Source organism: Terrapene carolina, unplaced genomic scaffold (assembly GCF_002925995.2).
Source record: "Terrapene carolina triunguis isolate 2854851 unplaced genomic scaffold, T_m_triunguis-2.0 Scaffold89, whole genome shotgun sequence".
Classification (NCBI taxonomy): Eukaryota; Metazoa; Chordata; order Testudines; family Emydidae; genus Terrapene; species Terrapene triunguis.
The window spans coordinates 32,435,133-32,455,984 of NW_020664440.1; the positions used below are offsets into that span (position 1 = coordinate 32,435,133).

Sequence of the window (20,852 nt, forward strand, 5' to 3'; positions counted from 1 at the left end):
GAATTGACACCAGCAATGAGGCTCCTTGGTGCAGCCAGAGCCAGGTAGCTCCACCTACACAGAGCGCCTGCCTGCTGCAGCTGGGCAGACAACAGCACCCAGACACACCTAGGTTATGGGAGACGCAGGGGCCTATGGTACCTGTTGAACATTTGATTTCAAGCCCACGCTAGGGGCCCAGATACAGTCCCTAGAGCCCAGTGGGACTCCTGCCGTCCTACCCTTAGAAGTTGGGGCGCCATTTCAAGCTTCCTGCCTCTCAGGGAGAAGGCTGCTCTGGCCTGTCCATACTGTAGGGAGAGGGTGCCCCTGTGCCAGCCTTGTCACTGCAGCTCTGCCAGCATTGGGCAGGGGCTGCTTCTAAATCCCCTCCCCAACTTGTCGGCGATCAGGGTGGGTGAAGCACCAGGCCCTGCCAATTCCAGTCGGCTGTCTACCACAGAGAAGAGACATGAAGAGGGGACGGTGAAGACTCTGTGGGGAGGAGGCAGTCCCAGTAAACGGGGTCCCCCCCCCCCAAAGGATGGGGCTAGCTGGGGGTTTTGCCACATGGCTTTTGGGAGCAGCCTGCAGCTAGAGGAGGTCACTTGGAGGCTCCACTGGCCTTGGGAGCCAGAGGCCTGAGGGAACGGCTCACCATCCTCTTCAGCTCCTTGAAGGAGCGGGTCCTGTGTAGTTTGAAGCTGGCCATGGCCAGGTTGCTGGAATCCAGTGTGGCAGAGGCATGGAGCGGGCGGGCCCCGGGTTGGCCCAATTGCCGCAGTCGCCAATCCCCATTCAGGCTGACAGCATCCACCTCACTGAGGCTGGAGGCACTGCTGCCCTCAGCCCGCTGTGGCTGCAGCTCCAGCTGGCTGCAATCAGGGAAGCAGGAGTCTGTGGAGAAGGCCAGCTGGCGGCTTGGTGGGGGGAAGGGCTCGGCTTTCGGCCTCCCCAGGGCCTGGCTGGAGATCTCCAGGACGGATGCCCATTTGTGTCTGCCCGGGGACTCCAGGCAGCGCTGGGAGCTGCAGCGATACACAGGCCTCGGTGTGCGGACGTTCACCTCTGAGCTGCAGCGGCTCCCGCCCTCTGCCCGGAGAGCCGGCCTGCGCCGGAGGCTGATCCTGCGAAGCAGCTCCCGCGGGCTGAGCCAGCTGCGCTCCGCACCCTCGCCTGCCTTCACCAACTCCCGCGAGGCATGCCTGCCCTTGTACAGCCGCTCCCGCTCAGTGCCAAGGGCCTTCCTGGAGGAGGCCTTGACCCTGACCACATGGGGATGACAGGACGAGGCCTCAGCCCAGCCGGCTCCCTCTGGCTGCTCCCGGCACAGCGAGAGCTGCTCCAGGAGCAACCCCATTGAACGCTCGCTGGACCCCACAGAGGAGGCGGTGGAGCCCCGGCCCCCTGGGCCGTCCAGGGCCTGGGAGCTGTCGGGCCCCTCTGGAGAGCGGAGGTGGGAGCAGGTAGAAATGCGCCTGCGGATTTTCCAGCCGGGGAGCGGCCCAGCTCCCAGCGGGGAGCCACAGACCGATGACATGGACTGGCTCTTCTGGTGCCCTGCCAGGTAGCCAGGCTCTGTGCGACTAGCCGCTGACCGACACCTGTACCTCAGCACCAGCTTGGCGATGTAACGGTCCAGCTGGACCTGGCGCTGCTCCTCTGAGGGGGCTGTCCCACTCTGGGGAGAGCCCTCCTGTACAGTGGGGATGGTTGCCCGCTCGCTGAGGTCCTCCTGGGATGGGCCTCGGGACAGGCCGCTGGTAAAGAGTGGGCTCTGCAAGGCCACGGCATGCAGCGGGCTGGGGTAGTGGTAGATCTCGCTGGTGCTGCGGGACACCAGGTCGCACTTGTACTGTAGGAGCTGAGGGAAGGCTGGAGAGAGCTCACCCAGGCTCAGCAGGAACTCCAGGTCCCCTGTGGAGAGAGTAGAGAGCAGGCACCCTGGATCAGAGACAGGCTCTGGCCTGGCAGGGGTCACCAGGTGCCTGGGCCAATATTCCCTGCATGACATGGGGCTTGGCTGTACCAAACTGGACCCAGTATCTGAGCTGGACACAGCTTGGCTAAGTGGTGACCTAGGGGTGACCACGGGCACTGGCAGGGATCCCGGGGCAACAATGCGGGTTGAGAGGAGAGCTAGGAGAACAAGTCAAGGGCTGAAAACCTGCCTCGAGACCAGGGCCTTGTCCCCACTAGGAAGGGTCAGCTGGTACAGATATACAGGCATAGCTACCCCAGCAGTCCCTCCTAATGGAGGTGCAGCTTAGACCAGTTTCCCCAGCAAAATCAGTTCCCCCAGGAAGAGGCCTTTTTAGCTGGTATAACTGTGTCTACACTATGGCTTTTGCCAGCACAGCTCTGTCAGGGAGAAGGGTGAAAAAAAATCATCCTTCACTCAACATAGCTGTGCCAGCAAAAGCCCAAGCATAGCTGCAGTTTTGCCACCCAAAAAGGCCTTTTGCCAGTAGAGCTGTGTGCACTTGGTGGGGCTGGAATAAACTACGCTGGCACAAGAGCCGTTTTGCTGGTGTAGTACACAGGGACAGCCTATGGGGATAGCTACACCGGCAATGACAGACCTGGCCTTGGACCAGATGGAAAGCACATTGTTAAAAGGGAGAGTGATTAGCCATTGAACAGACCCAGGGAGATGGTTGATTTCCCCATCACAAGGGAGAGTGGGACATGGGGTGGGGGCTGTAAATTAAGCCCAGGATTCTAAGGCCTTGTTCACTGTAGCCATACTGGTGTAGTGAAAGCATAGAGCATCCCTTCCCCGGTGGGGATGTGGTTACACTGACCTGGTTTAGCTGTTCCTGGAATAAACTCTCCTGGGGTACGGCACCTTTATGCTGGTATAACTGCAGCCGCACTGGGGCGAACTACACTTGTTAGGGGGTGGGGTTTTACACCGCTGAGGCCTTCTAGTGCAGACCAGGCCTTGTAGGCATGCTCTAGCTCAGCCATGAGTGGCAAGCTACATACAGGAGTCCCTGGGCCAGGCTGTCCAGCACTTTCCTGGTCTTGAGATCTGTGACAACTCAGCGCAATGCTCCTGGAGTATCTGTGAGGCAGTGGGGAGCAGGCAGGCCCCATCCCTGCCTGGGATGCAGAAAATCAGAGAACGGGCGGTATGGGACAGTCCTGCACTGACCCTGCCATGGGTCTGGGGGCATCAACGGCACCTGGCAGGGTGTCCAGAGCCCCTGTGGGAATGGGGACGTTAGAATCAGTCAGCTCCCCCCGCCAGGTTCAGGGTCATGCTCCCACCTTGTTACTCCCAGGATCCTACTGGCTGGCAGCAGGGCTCCGCACCCTGAGCTGGCTGTTTCCTTCTTACCTGTTGAGACTGGTCTCCTGGCAGCAGCATGGGGGCTGCTGGGAGCATTGGGTGCCATTACCCGCTGCAGCCGGAGGTCGAGAAGCCGGACGGTGGCCTCGTCAGTGGAGCGTGGCCGTGAACAGCCACTGTCCCGTAGGCCTGGGAGGTGGGAGAGGGAACCGACGCTGCAGTGCGAGCCTCCCGGGCACTCGCTGTGCATGGACGTGGAGGAGTCGGACAGGGAGCCCATCTCGCTGGTCTCGTAGAACCCTGGGGCAAGAGAAGAGGTTCATTGCAGGGGACCGGTTGTCCTTATCTCTCCCCCCGCCAGCCCTGAACAGGATGGGTCTCTCCTCCGGCAGAGTCCCCCACTAACAAGTCCCAGGGACTCTGGGTTGTGGAGGACGATCCTGACAGGATACATGGCCCAGCTCGAAGCCTCTGCTCGCATCACACACCACCCAGGTTGAGCAGGCCCTGGTGCCTTGTCGCTCCTGGTTGCCAGGGCCCAAATCCCGGCTGGACATACCTGAGCTGGGCCTGGAGTCGGCCTCTGAGATCTCTGGTGCAGTGAAGCTAAGCTCTGTCTGTGCCCTGGGCCTCTTGGGGAGCAGCAGCTGCTCGCTGGAGCCGGCGGTTCTCAAGGCCAGGCTCGTCACTGGCGTTCTGCTGTCCCTGTTCCCGGCTTGGCGTCCCACGTCGATGCTCTCGGAGGAACAGTAGGAGACACATGGCTTCTCAGGGATGCCCAGCAGGTCCTCAGACTTGCTCCGGTCCAGCTTAGCTGGGGGCAGCGGTTCCTTAGCCCCCAGACTGCCCCATCCCTGCTGTGGCAGAAGCATGAACAGGGTTAGTCAGAGAGATGCCAGCAGCCACCAAACCCACCAGCCACTCGGGGCCCTGGCATCCAGGGCCAGCCCCAGCCCTGTGTCTCTGCAAGGAGCTTGGCAGAGCACATCCCCAACTACAACTGGGCCTCCTCCATGGCACTGGGCATTGCACAGGCCCCCAACTCTACCCCAGACTCCCTCCTCCCGGCCTGCTGGGCACTGAATAGACCCCGCTACCTGAGCAAGATCAGGGCTCCCATCACACAGAGAACCCTCCCCCATTGAGGGGGCTCCCTTCAATCACTGTTCTGGGCACCACAGAGACTCCCGGAACCCTTCCGAGATCAGCCCCACCCCCATCACTGCAGAGGACCCTTCCTCCCTCCTGAAGAGCAGGCCCCTTTCCCCCCTTTGTGCTGGCACTGCACTCCAGTAAGCTCTGGTCCACACAGGGAGTTGCACAGGTTGAACTAAGGCGTTGAGGTACTGATCGGTGCTGCAGGCATGGCCTCCCATTGATTCAAACCTGGCTCAGCATGGTGTCACTGCTGAAGGCACATTTACAGGAGCAGGCTGAAGGGACAGAACCAGTTTCCTGCGTCTGCACACACGTGCGGTGCCAGTTTAGCCCTATCGGGTTTTAAACCAATTCTAAGCTGCAGCTTGTGAGGCATGTCTAGGCTCCAGTGCCCCAATGAGCCAGAAGCCTGGCCCTGCCCCAAAGAGCAGCTGCCCAAGGGAGAAGGGAGCCCACTGCTGAGTGAGCTCTGCAAAGCTACTGTTGGTGCTTCCCAGGCTCAGAGCACCCTGCCCATTAGCCCCCACAGCTCCCAGGCAGGTGTCAGGCAGCATCAGCCTCCCTTACAGTGACAGGCAGAGACAGAACCTGCCCCAGGTGGCACAGACCAAGCAGCAGTGCTGAGAAGGGAACCCAGGAGTCCTGCACACAGCCACGTGCTCAACCCACTAGGCAAGGCTTCCTCCACCTATGCAGATGTTCCCCCCTGCAGCAGCTTTAGACACATCCCTAGCTGGGAAACAGCCCGGAGGCACCTCCAATGGATGGGAGGCTAAGGGAGGGCAAGCTGCTCCCAATCTCCCCCCAGGTGTGGGGGTGGCGTACAGCTTGGCCACTGCACCCCCAGCACAGAGTGTCTTAGCTCTCTCCCCGCTGGACAGGACTTGGCAGGCAGGGGCCTCCCTGCCCACCCCAGGAACTGGGAAGCAGCAGCAACCACAGCCAGGTGAGGAGTTCAGGAGGCCAAGGGATGATGCACCTTGACCCCAGGCTGGTGATTAGAAGTACTGATAAGATCACAACCTTCCCCAGCTCCCTGCACTTTACCTCAACCTCCCATCCATCCCCCTTCCTCCATGGGCGGGGGAGGAGGCTGGCCCTGTCATTCTTACCCCAGAGATGTTTGCAGATCTGTATCCTGGCTGACGTGGAGCTGGGGGGCCCTGTGGCTTCCCCCCAAGAGGAGGGGCTGGCTCAGGTTTTATTGGACTCTGGGGTTCAAGAGGGTAAAAAAAACAGTGAGGCAATATGGTGGTGGGGGGGAAATCACAGTGGAAAACAGGTGCTGCTCCCTCCAACCCACCCCAGCCTATGGCCCCAGATACACCCAGGCCTTGCCCTACGGCCCCCAGCACCAGCTAGGGTGACCTGTTCCATTAGGGAGCATGCTCCATAGCATCATCCCTACTGTTCCACATGCCTGGCCTCTCCTGCAGGGGCGGGCGGGGAATGGGACTTCCCCCAAGTCCCACTAACAGCCAGGCTAGGGAAGCCAGTGAGGAAGAGGGGGGAGGGCCCCAGAGCCAAGCTGGCGGCAGGAGTGAAACATGAGCCCAGAGGCCCCTTTCTGCCTTTCAGCTCAGCTCCATCCCTCCCTCCCAGGCCGGGCAGCTGTTGCCTTTGTGTGAGCCCTCCCCCGCCTCCATCTTACCTACTGAAGCAGAGAGACACATGCTCCACACAGGCAGAGCGGAGGGAGCATATACAAGATTTCAAGGTTCGGGGGAAGGGGTGTGCAGGCAGGGGCTTGCTGGGGTGCCCAGGGTGTGCATGGAGGGTCCACACGTGCACCATTCACTTTGGAGAACAGCCAGACCACACTGATATTTCTACCACCTGCCCCTGACTCAATGCCTCCACCCAACCCATTTGGTTATTCAAAGCCTCTGCTGGCCTTAAGCCAGGCTGGTCCTGAAAGCCAGGTCTGGCCTCACTGCTGTCCCTGCGAGGGGGCCGGTCGCTGACTCCCAGCTATTCAGATATCCTCTTCCCCCCAGTACAGGCACAGCTGTGTGTATTACTATGCATAAGCAGGCATGCACCAGCCAGGCTGCCCTGGGGCAGCTCTCCCCTATTTCCCCTCCCCCCGCATGCCAGGTGTGCAGGGCAGGGATGGAGGGAGGAGCCTGCTGCCTGTCCCAGGGTTAGTTTACACTGGAGCTGGCTAGTTGACGTTTCCCCCGTTTCTTATTAGGAGAAGACTCCGGTTCCGACAGAGAAGCTGGCACTGCCCACGCCAGCGCAGAGCTGAGCTGGGAGGATAGCCAGGCAGGAAGCAAGTGAGCACTGTAAACAACAGGTGGTTTGTTTCCTCTAATACACACAGGGCTTGGCCAGCCAACGCCCACCTCCCTGCAAGCCAAATCCACAGAGACCAACCTGCCAAGGCCAGGTCAGCAGCCTAGGCCTGAATCCCCCTCCCTGCAGCTCAGCTCCCAGCCTCAGGACAAACAGAGTCAGAAGAGATGCCAAGAATTCCCCTGAAGCCCCACAAGGCTCCAAATCCCCAGTCCTGGGGCTTTGACTGTACAAACGAGGGCACATCCATTCCAGACAAAGCAGGCTGAGAAACGCAAACAGCCCAGCCCCAGTACGGCAGAGCACACACCACCCCTTAGTTAGGTCCCATGGCACAGGGCAGATGAGGGAGGCACAAAACGCTGCCTCCTATATGATAAGAGACAAGATGGGTGAGGTAATATCTTCTATTGAACCAACTTCCACTGGGGAGAGATACAAGCTTTCAAGCTACACTGAGCTCTTCCTCAGGTCTGGGAAATGTACTCAGGTCTGGTCTGCATTACAGAGTTAGGTTGAGGCAAGGCAGCTTATGTCGACCTAACTATAGAAGTGTCTATACTTAAATTTCACTCCTGCCAATGTAACTGCCCCGCTATGCTGAATTAAAAACTCCACCTCCACGAGCGGCGTAGAGTCACGGTCGATGTAGTCAGTCGACGCAGTGTCAGTGTAGACATTGTGCTGCTCATGTCGACTGTTACTGGCTTTCAGGAGCTGCCCCACGCTGACAGTATAATCGATACAAGCGCTCCTGTGGAGAACATGCACCACAGACACAAAGTGCAAAGCATAGACCAGGGGTCGGCAACCTTTGAGAAGTGGCGTGCCAAGTCTTCAATAATTTAAGGTTTCCCGTGCCAAAATAAATTTTACATTTACAGGGGCTCCTGACAGAACCCCAGACTGGCAGCGGGCTGAACGGGGGTGGTGGCAGGGACCCCGGCTGGCAGGCGCCGGCGGACGGAACCCCAGACTGGCAGTGGGCTGAACGGCTCAGCGCGCTGCCGGTCTCGGGTTCCATCTGCGACCCGCACTGCCGGTCTGGGGTTTTGTCCGCAGGCCCCTGCCAGCTGGGGTCCCGGCCGCCGGCCCCACTCAGCCGCTGCCGGCCTGGGGTTCTGTCCATCCAGGCCAGCAGTGGGCTGAACGGGGCGAGACCCCACTGGCAAGGGGCCGGCAGCCGGAACCCCAAACCGGCAGCAGGCTGAGCGGCTCAGCCTGCCGCCAGTCTGGGGTTCTGTCCGCCAGCTCCTGGCAGCCGGGGTCCTGGCCCCGCTCAGCCTACTGCCGGCTGCGGTTCCGTTCACCTAGGCCGGCAACTGGCTGAGCGGGGCCGGCAGCTGGAACCCGAGACAGGCTGAGTGGCTCAGCCAGCTGACGGTCTGGAGTTCCGGCCACCGGCTCCTGCCAGCTGGGGTCCTGGCCGTCAGCCCCACTCAGCCCGCTGCCAGCTTGGGTTTCCGTTCACCCAGGCCGGCAGCGGGATGAGCGGGGCCGGCAGCCGGGACCCCAGACCAGCAGCACAGGCGGCAGACGGAACCCCAGGCCGGCAGAGCGCTGAGCCGCTTAGCCCGCTGCCGGCCCGGGGTTCCGTCCATTCAGGCCAGCAGCGAGTTGAGCTGGGCCGGGACCCTGGCTGGCAAGGGGCCGGCGGCCAGAACCCTACACCAGCAGCTGGCTTTGTGGGGCCGGCAGACGGAACCCCAGACCGGCGGCGGGCTGAGCGGCTCAGCCAGTTGACGGTCTGGAGTTCCGGCTGCCGGCTCCTGCCAGCCGGGATCCTGGCCGTCAGCCCCGCTCAGCCCGCTGCCAGCCTAGGATTACGTTCACCCAGGCAGGCAGGGGGCTGAGCGGGGTCAGTGGCCGGGACCCCGGCTGGCAGCAGCGTGCCAGTAAAAATCAACTCACGTGCCGCCTTTGGCACACATGCCGTAGGTTGCCGACCCCTGGCATAGACACACACACAAGCGAAGTAATTACTTGTGGTAGCTCTATAATTCTGTAGTGTAGACATGGCCTCAGAGTGTCACCGCTAAATACAAGAATGAACAGATTGTTTAGCATAAGTCATTAACAGGCCACTTCACCTTGAATGGTGCCTTGAAATATGTAACTACTTACGCTAAACAATCTGTTCCACCTTGTACTTAGTAGTGACACTCTGAGTATGTTTCCCAGACCTGAAGAAGAGCTTGTCTCTCTCACCAAGAGAAGTTGGTCCAATAAAAGATATTACCTCTCCCACCTTGTCTCTCTAATATCCTAGGACCCATATGACTACAACACTGCATATATCCTATATGACGAGACAGTCTAAGAGGGATCATGGATTCTCTTTTCCTTCCTCTCCTAAGCCGTTGAGCAGCATTGCAATGTGTTGTTCGATAAGCTGCCCCAGCCCACACCAGACGTGGCTGCATTCAAGCAGTGGCTAAAGAGAATTTATAAGAAACAACTCACAAAACAGGCTGTCCAGCATCAGGCTATGAACCTACCAACTCCTCCACATGCCAGAGAGCTGCTACACAAACTTTATCCACAAAAAGGAGGAAGTGGAATTGGGAGGGGTGAAAATACAAACCAGAATTAGAAGACAGGTAGAGACTTCAGTCTAAGGAAAGTTGGAAGAGACTGGGGCTGTTTAGTTCAGATAAGGGACATCAGAGAGTTACACAAAATAGTAACTGGCATAGAGAAGGCAGACTGGGGACTCCATTCACCCCCAAAGTTGATGCAGGAACAAAGAGACATTGAGTGAAATTAAAGAGGCAATACATTTAACACCAAAGAAAGGAAACAAGCACTGAATTAGTCTGTGGAACTCACTGCCACAAGATATGACTGGGGACAAGAGCCTAGCAGGATTCACAAAAGGGCTGGACACATCTGTGGATAATGGGAACATGTCCAGGTATGTCAGACAGGAGAAGAGGCTATAAGGGATGCAGACTCCTCAGCCTCAGGGCACAACCCAGCCCCTAAGGGAGCAGGGGGTTCCTCATGGGCAGGACATAGTCCTCCACACTGGAGTTTCTTGTGCCTTCCCTTAAGCCATCTGAGCCACTCCCAGAGGCAGGGCATAGGGCTGGAGAGGCACAGCTTGGGTCCGGGCTGGCAGCCCCCAGGGCTGTTCCACAGACTGAAAGTTGTTGCATTTGGGGAGCTTTCCTGGCTTGCTTGCTGCAAAAAGAATTTTTTTCTCCAACTGGGGCACACACTATCCAGGGCAGAGTCCTGGGATGCCAGCCTGCTCAAAGCCCTTGAGCCCTCCAGCTCCCCCACTTGTATCCTGGCCCCCCAGAACTCCCCTGGACCCTAACCCTGCAACCAACCTCCCCATGGTCACAGCAACCATTGCCCCTTCCCTTCCAGCATACCCCTTTGCCCTCTCACTCATGCCCCAGCCTACATATCGCACCCCCAGTCCTGCACCATCACACCTCCAATCACACCATAGTTACACCAACCATAGCTTCCCCCCCCCCACTCCTACTTCAGCTCCCATGTTCCTCCCCCACACCCCACTCCTAACCCAGAGCCATCCCCATCCTCTCAGCTTTCCATATTCCAGTACCCCACACACCCTCCCTGTGCCCCCATCCCATACACCTAGCTCAAGTTCTCCTACCTGTACCCCAGCTACCCATGCTCCCCCCCTCTCATAATCAGCCCCTCCCGCTGAGTCACAGAGTTTAAGGCCAGATCATGTAATCTCCTGTATATCACAGGCCAACAGCACCACCCCACCCCGCATACTAAACCCAACAATCCCTTCCCTGGCCCATGCATCCCCCCCCGCTCCGCTCTCACCTGTCGCTGCCCCCCTGGGACAGCTCCCGCCGGCTCCCCGATGCCCAGGGCGCTCTCCACGGTTCCCTTCTGCGTCTCTCTCAGCAGCCCCAGCTCCAGGATCCCGGCCAGGCTGGCCTGAAGCCGCTCCCCGATCCGCACTCGGTCGTTCCCGGACCAGAGGGAGGGCGGCACAGCTCTGCGGGCCATGAGGACCGCCGGGGCAAGCGGCACCGATCAGCGGGGTGGGGGTGGGGGCTTGCACCGGGGAAGGGGCTGGGGGCGCAGCTCCTGGGGAGGTACATACACCGGGAATAGGAAAAAAATAGAACTAGGGGCAGTGTATGCACCAGGGGCAGGATCGACTGGGCGAGGAAGGAGGTGCAGCAACCAGGACTCACCGGGTACAGCAGCTGCAGAGGGAAATGTGCACCGCAAGCAGGAGCAGGATGCCGGGAGGGGGGTAAATTGCATGCACGGGGCAGGATGGGTGGGAGAGTAAATTACATCCACCGGCAGCAGGGGTGCTGGTAAGTCGCATGCACCGGGAACAGGCTGGGGGACGATAAGTTGCATGCACCATGGGGGAGCTGGACGCACAGAGGCAACCCCCAGAAACCGCCACCGGCTCCTCTTGCCAGGGACTTTCAGCACACACACAGCAGCTCAAACAAAGGGGCTGGTTTTGAAAGAGTCACGTGGGGGCGGGGCCAAAGGCCCCGGGCTCCTGATTGGGTCCGACCCGGGCAAAACATTTCGTAGAACGAAGTTAGGATCAGAGGGGGAGTAGACGGTAAATCCTGTATCCCCTCGGCCCCCCCCCGTGCACCAGGGGGCCAAAAACCCATTAGACCCTTCCTCAAATGCACTATGGGGCAAATGCCCCCAGACACACCCCGAGGGGTAAAATAACCCCACTGCACCCCCCAGAATACAGCGTAGGGGGCACAGGCCCCCATTACCCCATGGGAGGGTGAAATGCCATCCAAATCCTGCGAGGGGTCAATGTCCCAAAATCCTTCCCCCAGTGAGGGGCAGATTCTCCCCCAAATATAGCCGCAGCTCCCTTGGGGACAGGTCACTTCCCCATGCCCCGGACCAGCGACACCTCCCATAGCAGCCCCAGGCCCGGCCCCCACCTTGGCGGGGGGGTGGGGGTGGGCCTTGGGAGTGACTGTGAGTCCGTGCCTGGGCTTGTTCGTCCATTCTCGCTCCCCCTCTTCCACCCCGGGGCCCAGCCATGTGGGCTCCTGCTTGCGGCTCTTAACGGAGCCAGGCGAAGGGATTCAATAACCATGCGCCCGAATTCCCCTCTAGCCGCTGGACGTGCATGGGGTGTCGGAGGTGGGGGCACCACTGGGGGCAGGGGCAACTAATACACCTCCCTCTCTATCGCCATCCATGGGTGGTGGGGACAATTAACAGATCCCCCTCTATCCCCATCATAGGGGACAATTAACTGACCCCTCTACCATAGAGAGCAGGGGTAATTAACAGACTCCTCTCTAACCCCCATCCATGTGGGGCATGGGCAATTAACAAGACCCCTCGGCCCCTCTGTTCCCCCATCATAGAGGACAGGGGCAATTAACAGATAACCGCTTCCATCCCCATCATGGGGGGGGGTACAGTTAACAGACTCCCTCTTCTCTGAGCAGAAGCAAAATCAGCCCATAGAGAAGAAAAACTCTCCCCCCGCCTCAGTGCCCTGCTCCCCACCAGGAGCCCCCAGTCCCGTCAGGGCCCGTGCGCTCCCCAGTAGCAGCAGGGCCCTGGCCTTAGGGATTCCCCCGCGGGCGGGGCGAGTTGCAGGGGGATCCTGCTGCAGCTGGGGCAGCGCTGCGGCGCAAGCGGCGCTATTTAAAGGGCTCCGGGGGCAGGCGAGCCCCGCTCAGTGCCCTGCAGGATGCTGCCAGTTACCAGCAACCGGGAGCCCCGCGCTCCCTTCAAGCAGCGGAAATGCTTCGGTGAGAGAGGAGCCCTGGGCGGGTCCCTGCAGGGAGAGACTGGTGAATTCGAGGGTAGGGCGTCCCCTGCAGGGAAGCCCCTGGGCGGACCTTGGGGTGCCCTGCCCTCTTCCCCTCTGTGGGCTCGGAGCGGAGAGCCCCCAGTCCCAGGAGCTAAACAAGGGGGCTGGAGCTCCCCCTGCAGCTGGGGTGCGGAGAGACCTGCTCCGGGCTGGCTGCCTGCCCCTGCCCCCTCCCCCCCGGCGGGGCGGCCCGGCCCGGATGGTCCCTCTGAGTATCCAGATCTCAATAGGTGCTGCCTGCGCGGGGTCTCTCCCCATTTCCGGGGGGCTCTGCTGGGGGAAGCCCTGGCTCGGCCCCCGTGACTGTGCCCCTCCTTCCCGGATCCGCTTCTCATTCCAGCTACCAGGAAACGCGAAGTGGCAGCGGTCCGCTCCAAGTTCCCCAGCAAACTCCCGGTGAGTGGGCAGGGCGGCCGCTTGGCGGGAGGAGGTGGGACGTGGGGGGCGCTTAGCGTGTAGCCCGGGGCCAAGGACACCAGCCACTGCGTGGGAAATAGTCCCTCACCTCTTCTCTCTCCCCCCCCCCCCCCTCCGCAGGTGCAGGGAAAGGGTTGGGGGGCTGTGCCCATCTCAGCAGCGTGGCCTCGGGGAGGGGTGCTGCCTTCCTCCCTTTCCCACGTGTCTGTTTTCCAGGTGATCCTGGAGCGGTACCCCAAGGAGAAGGTGCTGCCAGCATTGGATAGAACCAAGTTCCTGGTCCCTCAGGAGCTGACCATGGGGCAGTTTGTGACCATTATCCGGTAAGAGAAGAGAGGAGGGGTGTGTGTGTGTGTGTGTGTGTGTGTGTGTGATAGATTGATTGATTGATTGATTGGAGGTGGGGGTCTGGCTTGGTATTGCACCCTTGGTGTCTGTGCCCCAGGTGCTGCTGGGTCCTGCTTCTCTCTCTGACCTGAGACACCATAGGGGGGTGCTGTGACCTGGGCAGTCATTATCCCCCTTAGGATGCCCCTGGCTGTGTTTCAGGGGTGCCATACAGCTTTGGGAGAGGTGCTACCAAAGGCTAATGCAGAGACTGCAGCTCTCTGAACAGCCCTTTCTTGTTCCAGGGTGCCCTGGGTAAGGGACCCCTGTTCTCCTTGGCTGCTGTTGTGGGTTAAGTGCAGGGGTGGCTGTGAGCAAGTGCAGGCAATGCCCAGGTAGTGCAGTTCCCCCCTGGGCAAGGCAGGCAGTGGGTGCTCTCAGGGGAGACCAGTCAGTGCTTTCCCTTCTTACCCTCAGATGGGACTCAGCTCTCCTGCCTTCTTGCTTCTCCAGGAACAGGATGGCCCTCAGCTCCACCCAGTCATTCTACTTGCTGGTGGATGGTAGCCGGAGTCTGGTCAGCATGTCACTCACCATGGCTGAGGTGTACACACTAAACCAAGATGAGGATGGGTTCCTCTACATGACCTACGCCTCCCAGGAGATGTTTGGCTAAGGCCACTGGTTGCCTCGGACTCCTGCTCTTCTGAGAGGAGCCATTCTTGCCCATTCTAATGTTGCTGCTTGGTAAATGGTGTCATCCCACCCCCTCCGGTCAGAGTAGGAATGATATTCCTACCTGGCCAGTGGGGCATCTACCCTGGTGTGCTGAGATGCCAAGGAACCTGCCCATTTCCTCCCTTCCCCAAGTGGGTGCCTGGATAGACTTGCTCCAAAGGGAAAGATCTGACCCCAGAGTGAGGGCCCCTTTAGCTCAGAGCAAGTGCTTTTACCCTGTGTCATGCGGTGCCCATGGGATAGTCCTTTCTGTGTTGTGGGGATAGTCACACCTGCCAGCCTCTTGCACTGGTGCCAGTGTGATTTTCCCCCCCCCCCCCACCGTGAGACCAATAGGACCCCATTGCTTAAGGGCTGGTGTAGGACACTGCTTGGTGCTGGCTCCAAGTTCCTACTGCACCATCTGGGGCTGGTAAAGCCCAGCCTGTTCCCTCTGACCTTGGGATAGAACTCACATGGTGGTAGCTTTTGGAATAAGAGGAAGTAAACTTATCTTCCAGCAACTTTCCTAGCCCCAATGCTGACCCACCGGAGACCCTTGTCCTCCCTGAACAGGGGTGAACCTCCTCAAGGGCAGCCCTAGCTGTGGGGTAGACTGGTTCTCTTGTAAGGGAGGTTGAGTGGTGCAGGAGGGAAGGTAATCCTGCACATGGAATAAGCATGGTCTGTCCTTTAGACTGCACATGTGTTCCCTTTAGAAGCATACCCTGTAACCACTAGTTAACCCTGTTAAACATGTTTCTGTAAATGCTTGTCTGTGTGAAATGGGACTGGCAATCCAATCCAGCATAGCTAAGCCACTGCAGTTGCTGAGAGTAATGACTGCACTGAGAGCCCCCCTGCCAGGTGCAAGCAGCTCATGATACCGCCAGTCAGTAGAGAGGCCTGAGGGGAGTGCACCAGTTACAGCTGTATTTAGAGCACATGGTCCCTTGGGCCTGTTATCTTGGTGCAAATAACCTGTCCTGGATGGGAGGTTCTGTGCTGTGGTGACCCTGTCCTGGACCCACAACTGCTTAGCAGGCCCCAGTCTGAGGGTTGTTTAGCTGGTGCGGTGTGCTTTCCTCTCCAGTGCTGCTGGCTTAGTAAAAGCTCCTGGAGGCCCTGCTGGAAGCCTGTCTTCATTTCAGACAGATTATAGGCTGCTTTCTGCTGGCGGCTGTCACTGATTCGGAAGTGGGCAAAGGAAAGCTGGGTTAGAAAGGCCTGTGTTATCTAAGCACCCAAGGCTTCTAATGGTGTAGAGCAGGAGGGGGCTGAGATAGCAGCTAGTGTCTTTCCTGCTCCCTACAACATGTGCATGTACCAGGACCTCTCCTTCCATTGCTGCTGGGAAGATTGATTTATTGCAGGGAGGGGAAGCATCTGTTCTCATGTTCTGGGAACATGCCTGAGGAGGCTGGAGCATCCACTAAATAGGCAGTTCCTGTTCTGTACCCTGCTCTGGAGTCCCAGTCTGATTCCAGAGACTCCTGCACCAGACAGATGTAAAGAGGGACTTGGAACTGTGTGTGAGAATTTTTCCTCTTCAGAGTTGAGAGGGGAGTAGAAAAACTTCTTCCTGATTCTTTCCTACAAATTAATTCTCATCTGGGTGGGAGTTCTGCCCCTAGTACAAAGCATCTTGGAGGCCCCCTTTCCATAGCACAAGATCTTCCTGTGCTGCTTCTGGAGTCTGGCTAAGGCAGGTAGGTCCACAGCAGTTTGAAGCTGGAAATCCCATCAGAAGGGGGGGCTTTAAGGGTCTCCCCTCTGGAGTTGGCCAGAAGCCTGGGTTTGTCTCTTCCCCCCCCCCCCCCATTCTTCTCATGCTATTCTTAGCAGGGTTGAGTAAACTATGGAATCTCACCTCAACCAGCCCTTGAGTGGGGCTTGGTGCTGTTCATCTCTAAGGCCCTGCTCCAGACCAACAGTGGCTAAATGACCATATCACCCCACCAAGGGGGTTGCCTCAGGCCAACTGCCTGTGTAATAATGGTAGGAGCCACAAAGACTGAACTCCCTCCTCCACTGTAGGAGTGAATCATGCAGGTTGCGCTGCTGCAGCCTGTCCTGCGGATAAAGGGACTTCTTTGTCGGCCTGAGCCAGAGAGACCAGAGCTGCAGCGGAGCTGACCCCTCTAATGACACCAAAACGTGCTGGAGAGAAGACCACAGCACAGACAGCGGAAGCACTTGGTGCTAGTTTTTTCTATTGAACTTTTGTCCTGGGCAGTGACCCCAACTCCCGGCTTTGTACAGAAATGAGTCCTAGAAGCACTTTCACTCTGGGCTTTATATTTAGAGGATCAAATGATGAGTCAGATAAAAGATGGCTGCTCTGGGCTGTTGGGTTTGGTAGGTGGAGGAGAAGGGCTGATATGAGGACAGTTTAGCAGCACAGCAGCTTCTGGAGTCTGTCCCTCCCCCTGGAGTGAGCAGGAACCCTGCTGCATTCACTGCTGGGGCAGTGTGGGGGAACAAAGATGTATTGACTGGGAGGGGCAACTTGAGCTTAAAGAGCTAGGGCCATGGGGTGGTCTTGAGCAGTCAGGGGCCCAAATGCTGCCATGACACTAAAAACAATGGGAATCAGAAACTCTCAGCCTGGAACCTTAGGAGGGTTTTCACAAGCAGGTTTCTTGGCTTTAGGTGTTTTCTACCAATCTGCCCTTGCGTCCAAAAGCTCCACAGTTAGCAGCACAGACAAAACTGGTACAAACCATTCCATGCAAATAACCCACCTTTCACCTTTTTGTCCCTTCCTGGGTGGTTTGCAGAAGGGCTCGTTGGCCCTAAAGCCTCATAGCTGCTGGGAACTTATCCTCTGGGATGTTGGGCTACTCCCTGCTCATTCCTGGGGGGCTGGAAGGGCCACCCCCATTGGTGGGAAACCATTTTTTTTAAAACTCACTTCATATCCTCTTGAAAAGAGAACCATGATTTACTTAAAAATACAACCCTAAAAGCGGAGCCTCTGTCTAAGGGGGATTAAGATGAATGAGAGTAACCTTCAAGGAGAGCGTGTCTGTCTGGGCATAAGTATTTATGCCAAGTTAAAAACAACCAACAGAAGGGGGCAGCGCTGGGAGTGGAGGGTGGGAGAAGTGAAGGTTGTGTGTCTGCTCAAACTCACTCTGAAGCAATCACTCTAAACCCCTCTCTGTGCAGAGCTCCTGCCCAGGATAATAATAACCCTGACAGTCAGATACTGTCCTGGGTCTGAACTCCCAGCTGCTGTGACCCACTCTGAGCATAAATATATGTGGAAGTGTTTCCTGGTTAGAATTTAAATTATTCTGATCAATGCAGCTATTTCCAAACTATTTACAAAGCTGGCAGCAGTCCAAGGGGGAAAGGCCAGTGTAGTGTGCCCAGCACAGGTCTACCCTGTATAAGAAATGACAGCGACTCCTTCCGGCAGGCAGGGAGGTGGTACATGTGGCTTGGGCAGGAAGACGACTGATCAAGGGCATGAACCAGAGCAGCTGCTGGTTTGGAGTGAGGCCTGTTTCTATGGTCGCTGTGGCTCCTGATTAGAGTTCAAAATTCCCTGCTAGCATCTGGGGGGGCCTCACCACACCTCCAACCCATCTCTACAGGAGAGAATCCAAAGGCTTCCCCTGTACTGCTGAGGAGCGTCCGGCTTGTCCTATATCCCTGGGTAGGGTAGATGTGGTTCACTACGAGGGGTTCTCCACGTCCTGTTTACAGCGCTTGGCTGCCAGGTCTTCATTGTGGGCCTTGCGGATGTGCCTGTACAGGTCCCCAGACTGGGTGTAGCTGCGCATGCAGTAGCGGCACTCATAGGGGCGCTCGCGCGTGTGCACAGTGGCATGGCGCCGCAGTGTGTAGGAGCAGGAGAAGGTCTTGCCGCACGTCTTGCAGGTGGGGACGTCCTCAGTGAAGATACCGAAGTTGGGGTGTGCCTCGTACTCTGGCAGGTACATCTGCTCATGCAGTGGCGGTGTCACCATGTTGGAGTAGCCCTGTCCACCCGGCACTGGGATCATGTGGTAGGGGAGATGCTCCTGTGGAAGGAAGCCGCCCTCTGAGGACACCTCCTCTATGCCACCGGGCTCCTCAAAGCCATTGGGGTGGCGATTGCAGCCCCCAGCTGGCCCCACCTCCACTGTGGGCCTCTGGAAGATGCTCTCCATCCTCATTTCCATGCTCCGCCTCTCCAGCTGCTCCACTGTGTCCGGCTCCTCATCAGAGATCACAATGGCTTCCACCTTCACTTTGATGGGACCCCTGTCCAGCTCCTTGGGGTAGAAGCCATCTAAGTTGCCCACCCGTGGCTCCACGGCTAAGCTCTCAGGGATGGTTTCCAGGCCGGATGGTGCCTCTGCCACATTGCCTGGGGGAAAGTAGCTGTGGGAGATGGTTTCGGTGGAGCTGCTGGGGCTGGACAGAGAAACGTCTGCAGTGACTGGGGGGAGAGGCCTACCCAAGACGGGGCCACGGGGGGAGTCGCCCTCCATGCCTGGCTGGGTAGTATCTGCCATGTCTGCAGTTGGTGCTGGAGGCTGCTGGGGGCCTGCTTTCTCAAAGGGGTTATTCTTCCACTCCTCCTTCTTGTTCTTTCCTGCCTCACACAGATGCAGAGGTGGTGGCAGGACCTCAGGGCTCTGCAGCTGGCACTTGGAGGTGCTGGGCAGGAACTCAGAGCTGGCTGGGGAGTCCTCCTCCTTCTTAGTGCTGTCAGCCTCTGCCAGTGCCCGTGCCTGCAGCTTCTTCTTGCAGACCTTGACAATGTCATTCATGTGCAGGTAGCTTGCAGCAGCCAGCACATCCTCCACTGGAGTGTCGTTGAAGGCCAGCATGCCCTGGTACATGAACTCCAGCAGCAGCCCGAAGGCTGGTGCTGTGACAATCTCATTGTTGATGCAGACCAGATCCCGCTTGTCCAGCCGCTCCTTGTAGAACATGTGGAAGAAGGTGCTGCAGGAGGCCAGCACGGCCCGGTGTGCTAGGAACTGGGTGTTGCCCACCATGATGGTGCAATCGCAGAGGAAGCCCTGGTGTCGCTGCTCTCGCAGGCTCTGCAGCAAGTGCTTACTGTGGTCAGGGAACTCCATGCTGAAGGGAGGTCAGGAGGATGGAGCAGCAGTTGGCATAACCCTGAGCCCCCTGGGAGTGGGGGGGGGGGAGAGAGAATCAGAGTTACCTTGCAGGTGAAGGGGGTGAGGAAACATCCCTTCCCCACCAGACTGCCCCATAAGGGGCCCCTGTCCCTCATGCTTCATATCTGTCCCCTTGCTGCCTCAGGCTGAGCTCCGTTCCTTCTTGGGCTCTACTGGGGCCCCACTTGCCCTGCATCTTTCATTATCTGCCCCTTACCCGCCCCCATCCCTTTCCTCTTCAGCCTGTTCCATTGTGGGCCCTCACACCTCATGTTGAGCCTCTCTATCCCCCTCCCACTGCAAAGTACCCTATCCAGAATCTCTTCTTCCTGTGGGCTACAGTAGCCAGAAGCCCCTGCTCCCATCATCCCCTTACGCAGGGCCCCTGCCCCAGGGTCGGGCTGGAAGCTGGTGCCCCCCCAATATTCCCCAGCATTGGCTGTTGGCTAGAGCAGGCATCCCCCATTCTAGCATGGGTGGCGTGTGTTAACATGGCCCTGTGTCACTTGCCCCTACGTGACCCTGAGATGGGAGAGGAGCCTGCAGGGGTGTTAACCTGGGAGGGGAGAGGGCTGGAGTGGGGGTCTCTGCTCTAGGGATGGGGCCTGGATGGGGAAGCCTGGGCAGGGACGAGGTGGTTGCCCCCCACATTACAGCACAAACTAGGCGAGGGGCACTTGGGGGTCCCAGGGGAGGGAGGTCAGGCCAGGGCTGCTCGGAGGGGGGGGGGCTGATTGGGGGGTGGGAGGAGCCGGGCTCAGGGGGATCCTGGTTTAGGGGGCTAGGGCCAAAGAGCGCCTGTCTCAGTTGGGGGGAGCTGGGCCGCGGGGTCCCGGTGTGGGGGGAGGGGCCGGTTCTGGTCCCGCGTGAGGGGAACAGGGCCAGGGGGCCCCGGTGTGGGTGGAGGGGCCGATTCTGGTCCCGCGTGAGGGGAGCGGGGCCGGGGGTCCCGGTGCGGGGGGAGGCGAGGGCGGCTAGTCCCGGCTCAGGGGGTTCTTTGCCCCCTAGTCCCCACATCCCCACTCACCACAAAGCCGCGGCCTGAAAGGATCCGCCTACTCCCGCCCCCTGCTGCCTGTCTGTGCCACTTCTCCAACCTCTGCTGCTTGATTGGCTCGGAATCACTGTCAGTCTCCGGTTTCCCCCGAAGATTGGATACCGGCCGCTGTCATTCAATCTCCATTCCCGTCGATTAGTTTGACGCGCCCGTCCATCAACTCGACTCATCAGTTGATTGGTTTACCATAAAATGTCACGCTCACGCTCTGCTCGCTGACTGGCCGCAGAAATATATTCCTCAGCCCTTCAGCCATCTCAACAGGCACTGGTCAGACCCCGCTCCTCCTACTGATTGGTCAACGCCTGGTGTCACTCCACCAGTTCCGTCTGGTGATTGGTGGAATAACCTGGCCCTCCATTTCGTGTGGGGGCGGGACTTCGGTCTCCATAGTAGCCGATGAGGGGTGTGTGAGGGAGAGGCGGGGTGAGCGACGCGGGAGCTATACTGTGGTCTCTCGAGGTTGCGCGGCAGAGCAGGAATAGTTTGTTTTCTTGTTATTTGTTCGCTGCGATCCCTCAGCCGTGTCCCCCCTCCCCAGTCCCCGCCCTGCGCTCCTCACCCTGGCGGGGCGGGGTCTCCTCCCCCCTCGGGGTGTCCGTGAAGTCCCCTCGGGCACCAGGAGGCAGCCCATACCCGACGGAGTGTCCCGGCCGC

At 58.7% G+C, this 20,852-nt stretch overlaps 3 protein-coding genes across 5 annotated transcripts; 1 reads left to right on the plus strand and 2 right to left on the minus strand.

Annotated features, from left to right (window-relative positions):
* Positions 1 to 11,570, minus strand: LOC112109658 (dapper homolog 2-like). Of its 3 annotated transcripts, none has more exons than XM_024204244.3 (5): positions 10,544 to 11,570; positions 5,545 to 5,643; positions 3,834 to 4,128; positions 3,323 to 3,574; positions 1 to 1,896 (listed from the first exon to the last, which is right to left on the minus strand). In XM_024204244.3, the coding sequence occupies exons 1-5, from the start codon at positions 10,730 to 10,732 to the stop codon at positions 584 to 586; spliced, it is 2,148 nt and encodes a 715-aa protein (XP_024060012.1). In that variant the 5' UTR covers positions 10,733 to 11,570; the 3' UTR covers positions 1 to 583. The 3 variants fall into 3 exon arrangements, with proteins under 3 accessions (XP_024060012.1, XP_024060011.1, XP_024060013.1); XM_024204243.3 differs by having other exon boundaries at positions 3,834 to 4,131; XM_024204245.3 differs by lacking the exon at positions 5,545 to 5,643 and having other exon boundaries at positions 3,834 to 4,131.
* Positions 11,571 to 12,263: 693 nt separating this feature from the next.
* Positions 12,264 to 15,808, plus strand: LOC112109648 (microtubule-associated proteins 1A/1B light chain 3C-like). Its single transcript, XM_024204232.3, has 4 exons — positions 12,264 to 12,489; positions 12,892 to 12,947; positions 13,185 to 13,291; positions 13,809 to 15,808. Exons 1-4 carry the CDS (start codon positions 12,429 to 12,431, stop codon positions 13,969 to 13,971), a joined length of 387 nt encoding a protein of 128 aa, XP_024060000.1. The 5' UTR covers positions 12,264 to 12,428; the 3' UTR covers positions 13,972 to 15,808.
* A 247-nt stretch (positions 15,809 to 16,055) lies between these two features.
* ZBTB3 (zinc finger and BTB domain containing 3) lies at positions 16,056 to 20,498 on the minus strand. Its single transcript, XM_024204251.3, has 2 exons — positions 20,166 to 20,498; positions 16,056 to 19,145 (listed from the first exon to the last, which is right to left on the minus strand). The coding sequence occupies exon 2, from the start codon at positions 19,091 to 19,093 to the stop codon at positions 17,696 to 17,698; it is 1,398 nt and encodes a 465-aa protein (XP_024060019.1). The 5' UTR covers positions 19,094 to 19,145; positions 20,166 to 20,498; the 3' UTR covers positions 16,056 to 17,695.
* Between the last annotated feature and the right edge of the window lie 354 nt (positions 20,499 to 20,852).

Coding starts and splice junctions, on each gene's coding strand:
- LOC112109658 (XM_024204243.3), bottom strand. CDS start 10,732: ATGGCCCGCAGAGCTGTGCCGCCCTCCCTCTGGTCCGGGAACGACCGA. Junction 4,132..5,544: donor GATCTGCAAACATCTCTGGG/GTAAGAATGACA, acceptor CTTCTGCCACAG/CAGGGATGGGGCAGTCTGGG. Junction 3,575..3,833: donor CGACTCCAGGCCCAGCTCAG/GTATGTCCAGCC, acceptor CTCTTGCCCCAG/GGTTCTACGAGACCAGCGAG.
- LOC112109648 (XM_024204232.3), top strand. CDS start 12,429: ATGCTGCCAGTTACCAGCAACCGGGAGCCCCGCGCTCCCTTCAAGCAG. Junction 12,490..12,891: donor CAAGCAGCGGAAATGCTTCG/GTGAGAGAGGAG, acceptor TTCTCATTCCAG/CTACCAGGAAACGCGAAGTG. Junction 12,948..13,184: donor AGTTCCCCAGCAAACTCCCG/GTGAGTGGGCAG, acceptor TCTGTTTTCCAG/GTGATCCTGGAGCGGTACCC.
- ZBTB3 (XM_024204251.3), bottom strand. CDS start 19,093: ATGGAGTTCCCTGACCACAGTAAGCACTTGCTGCAGAGCCTGCGAGAG.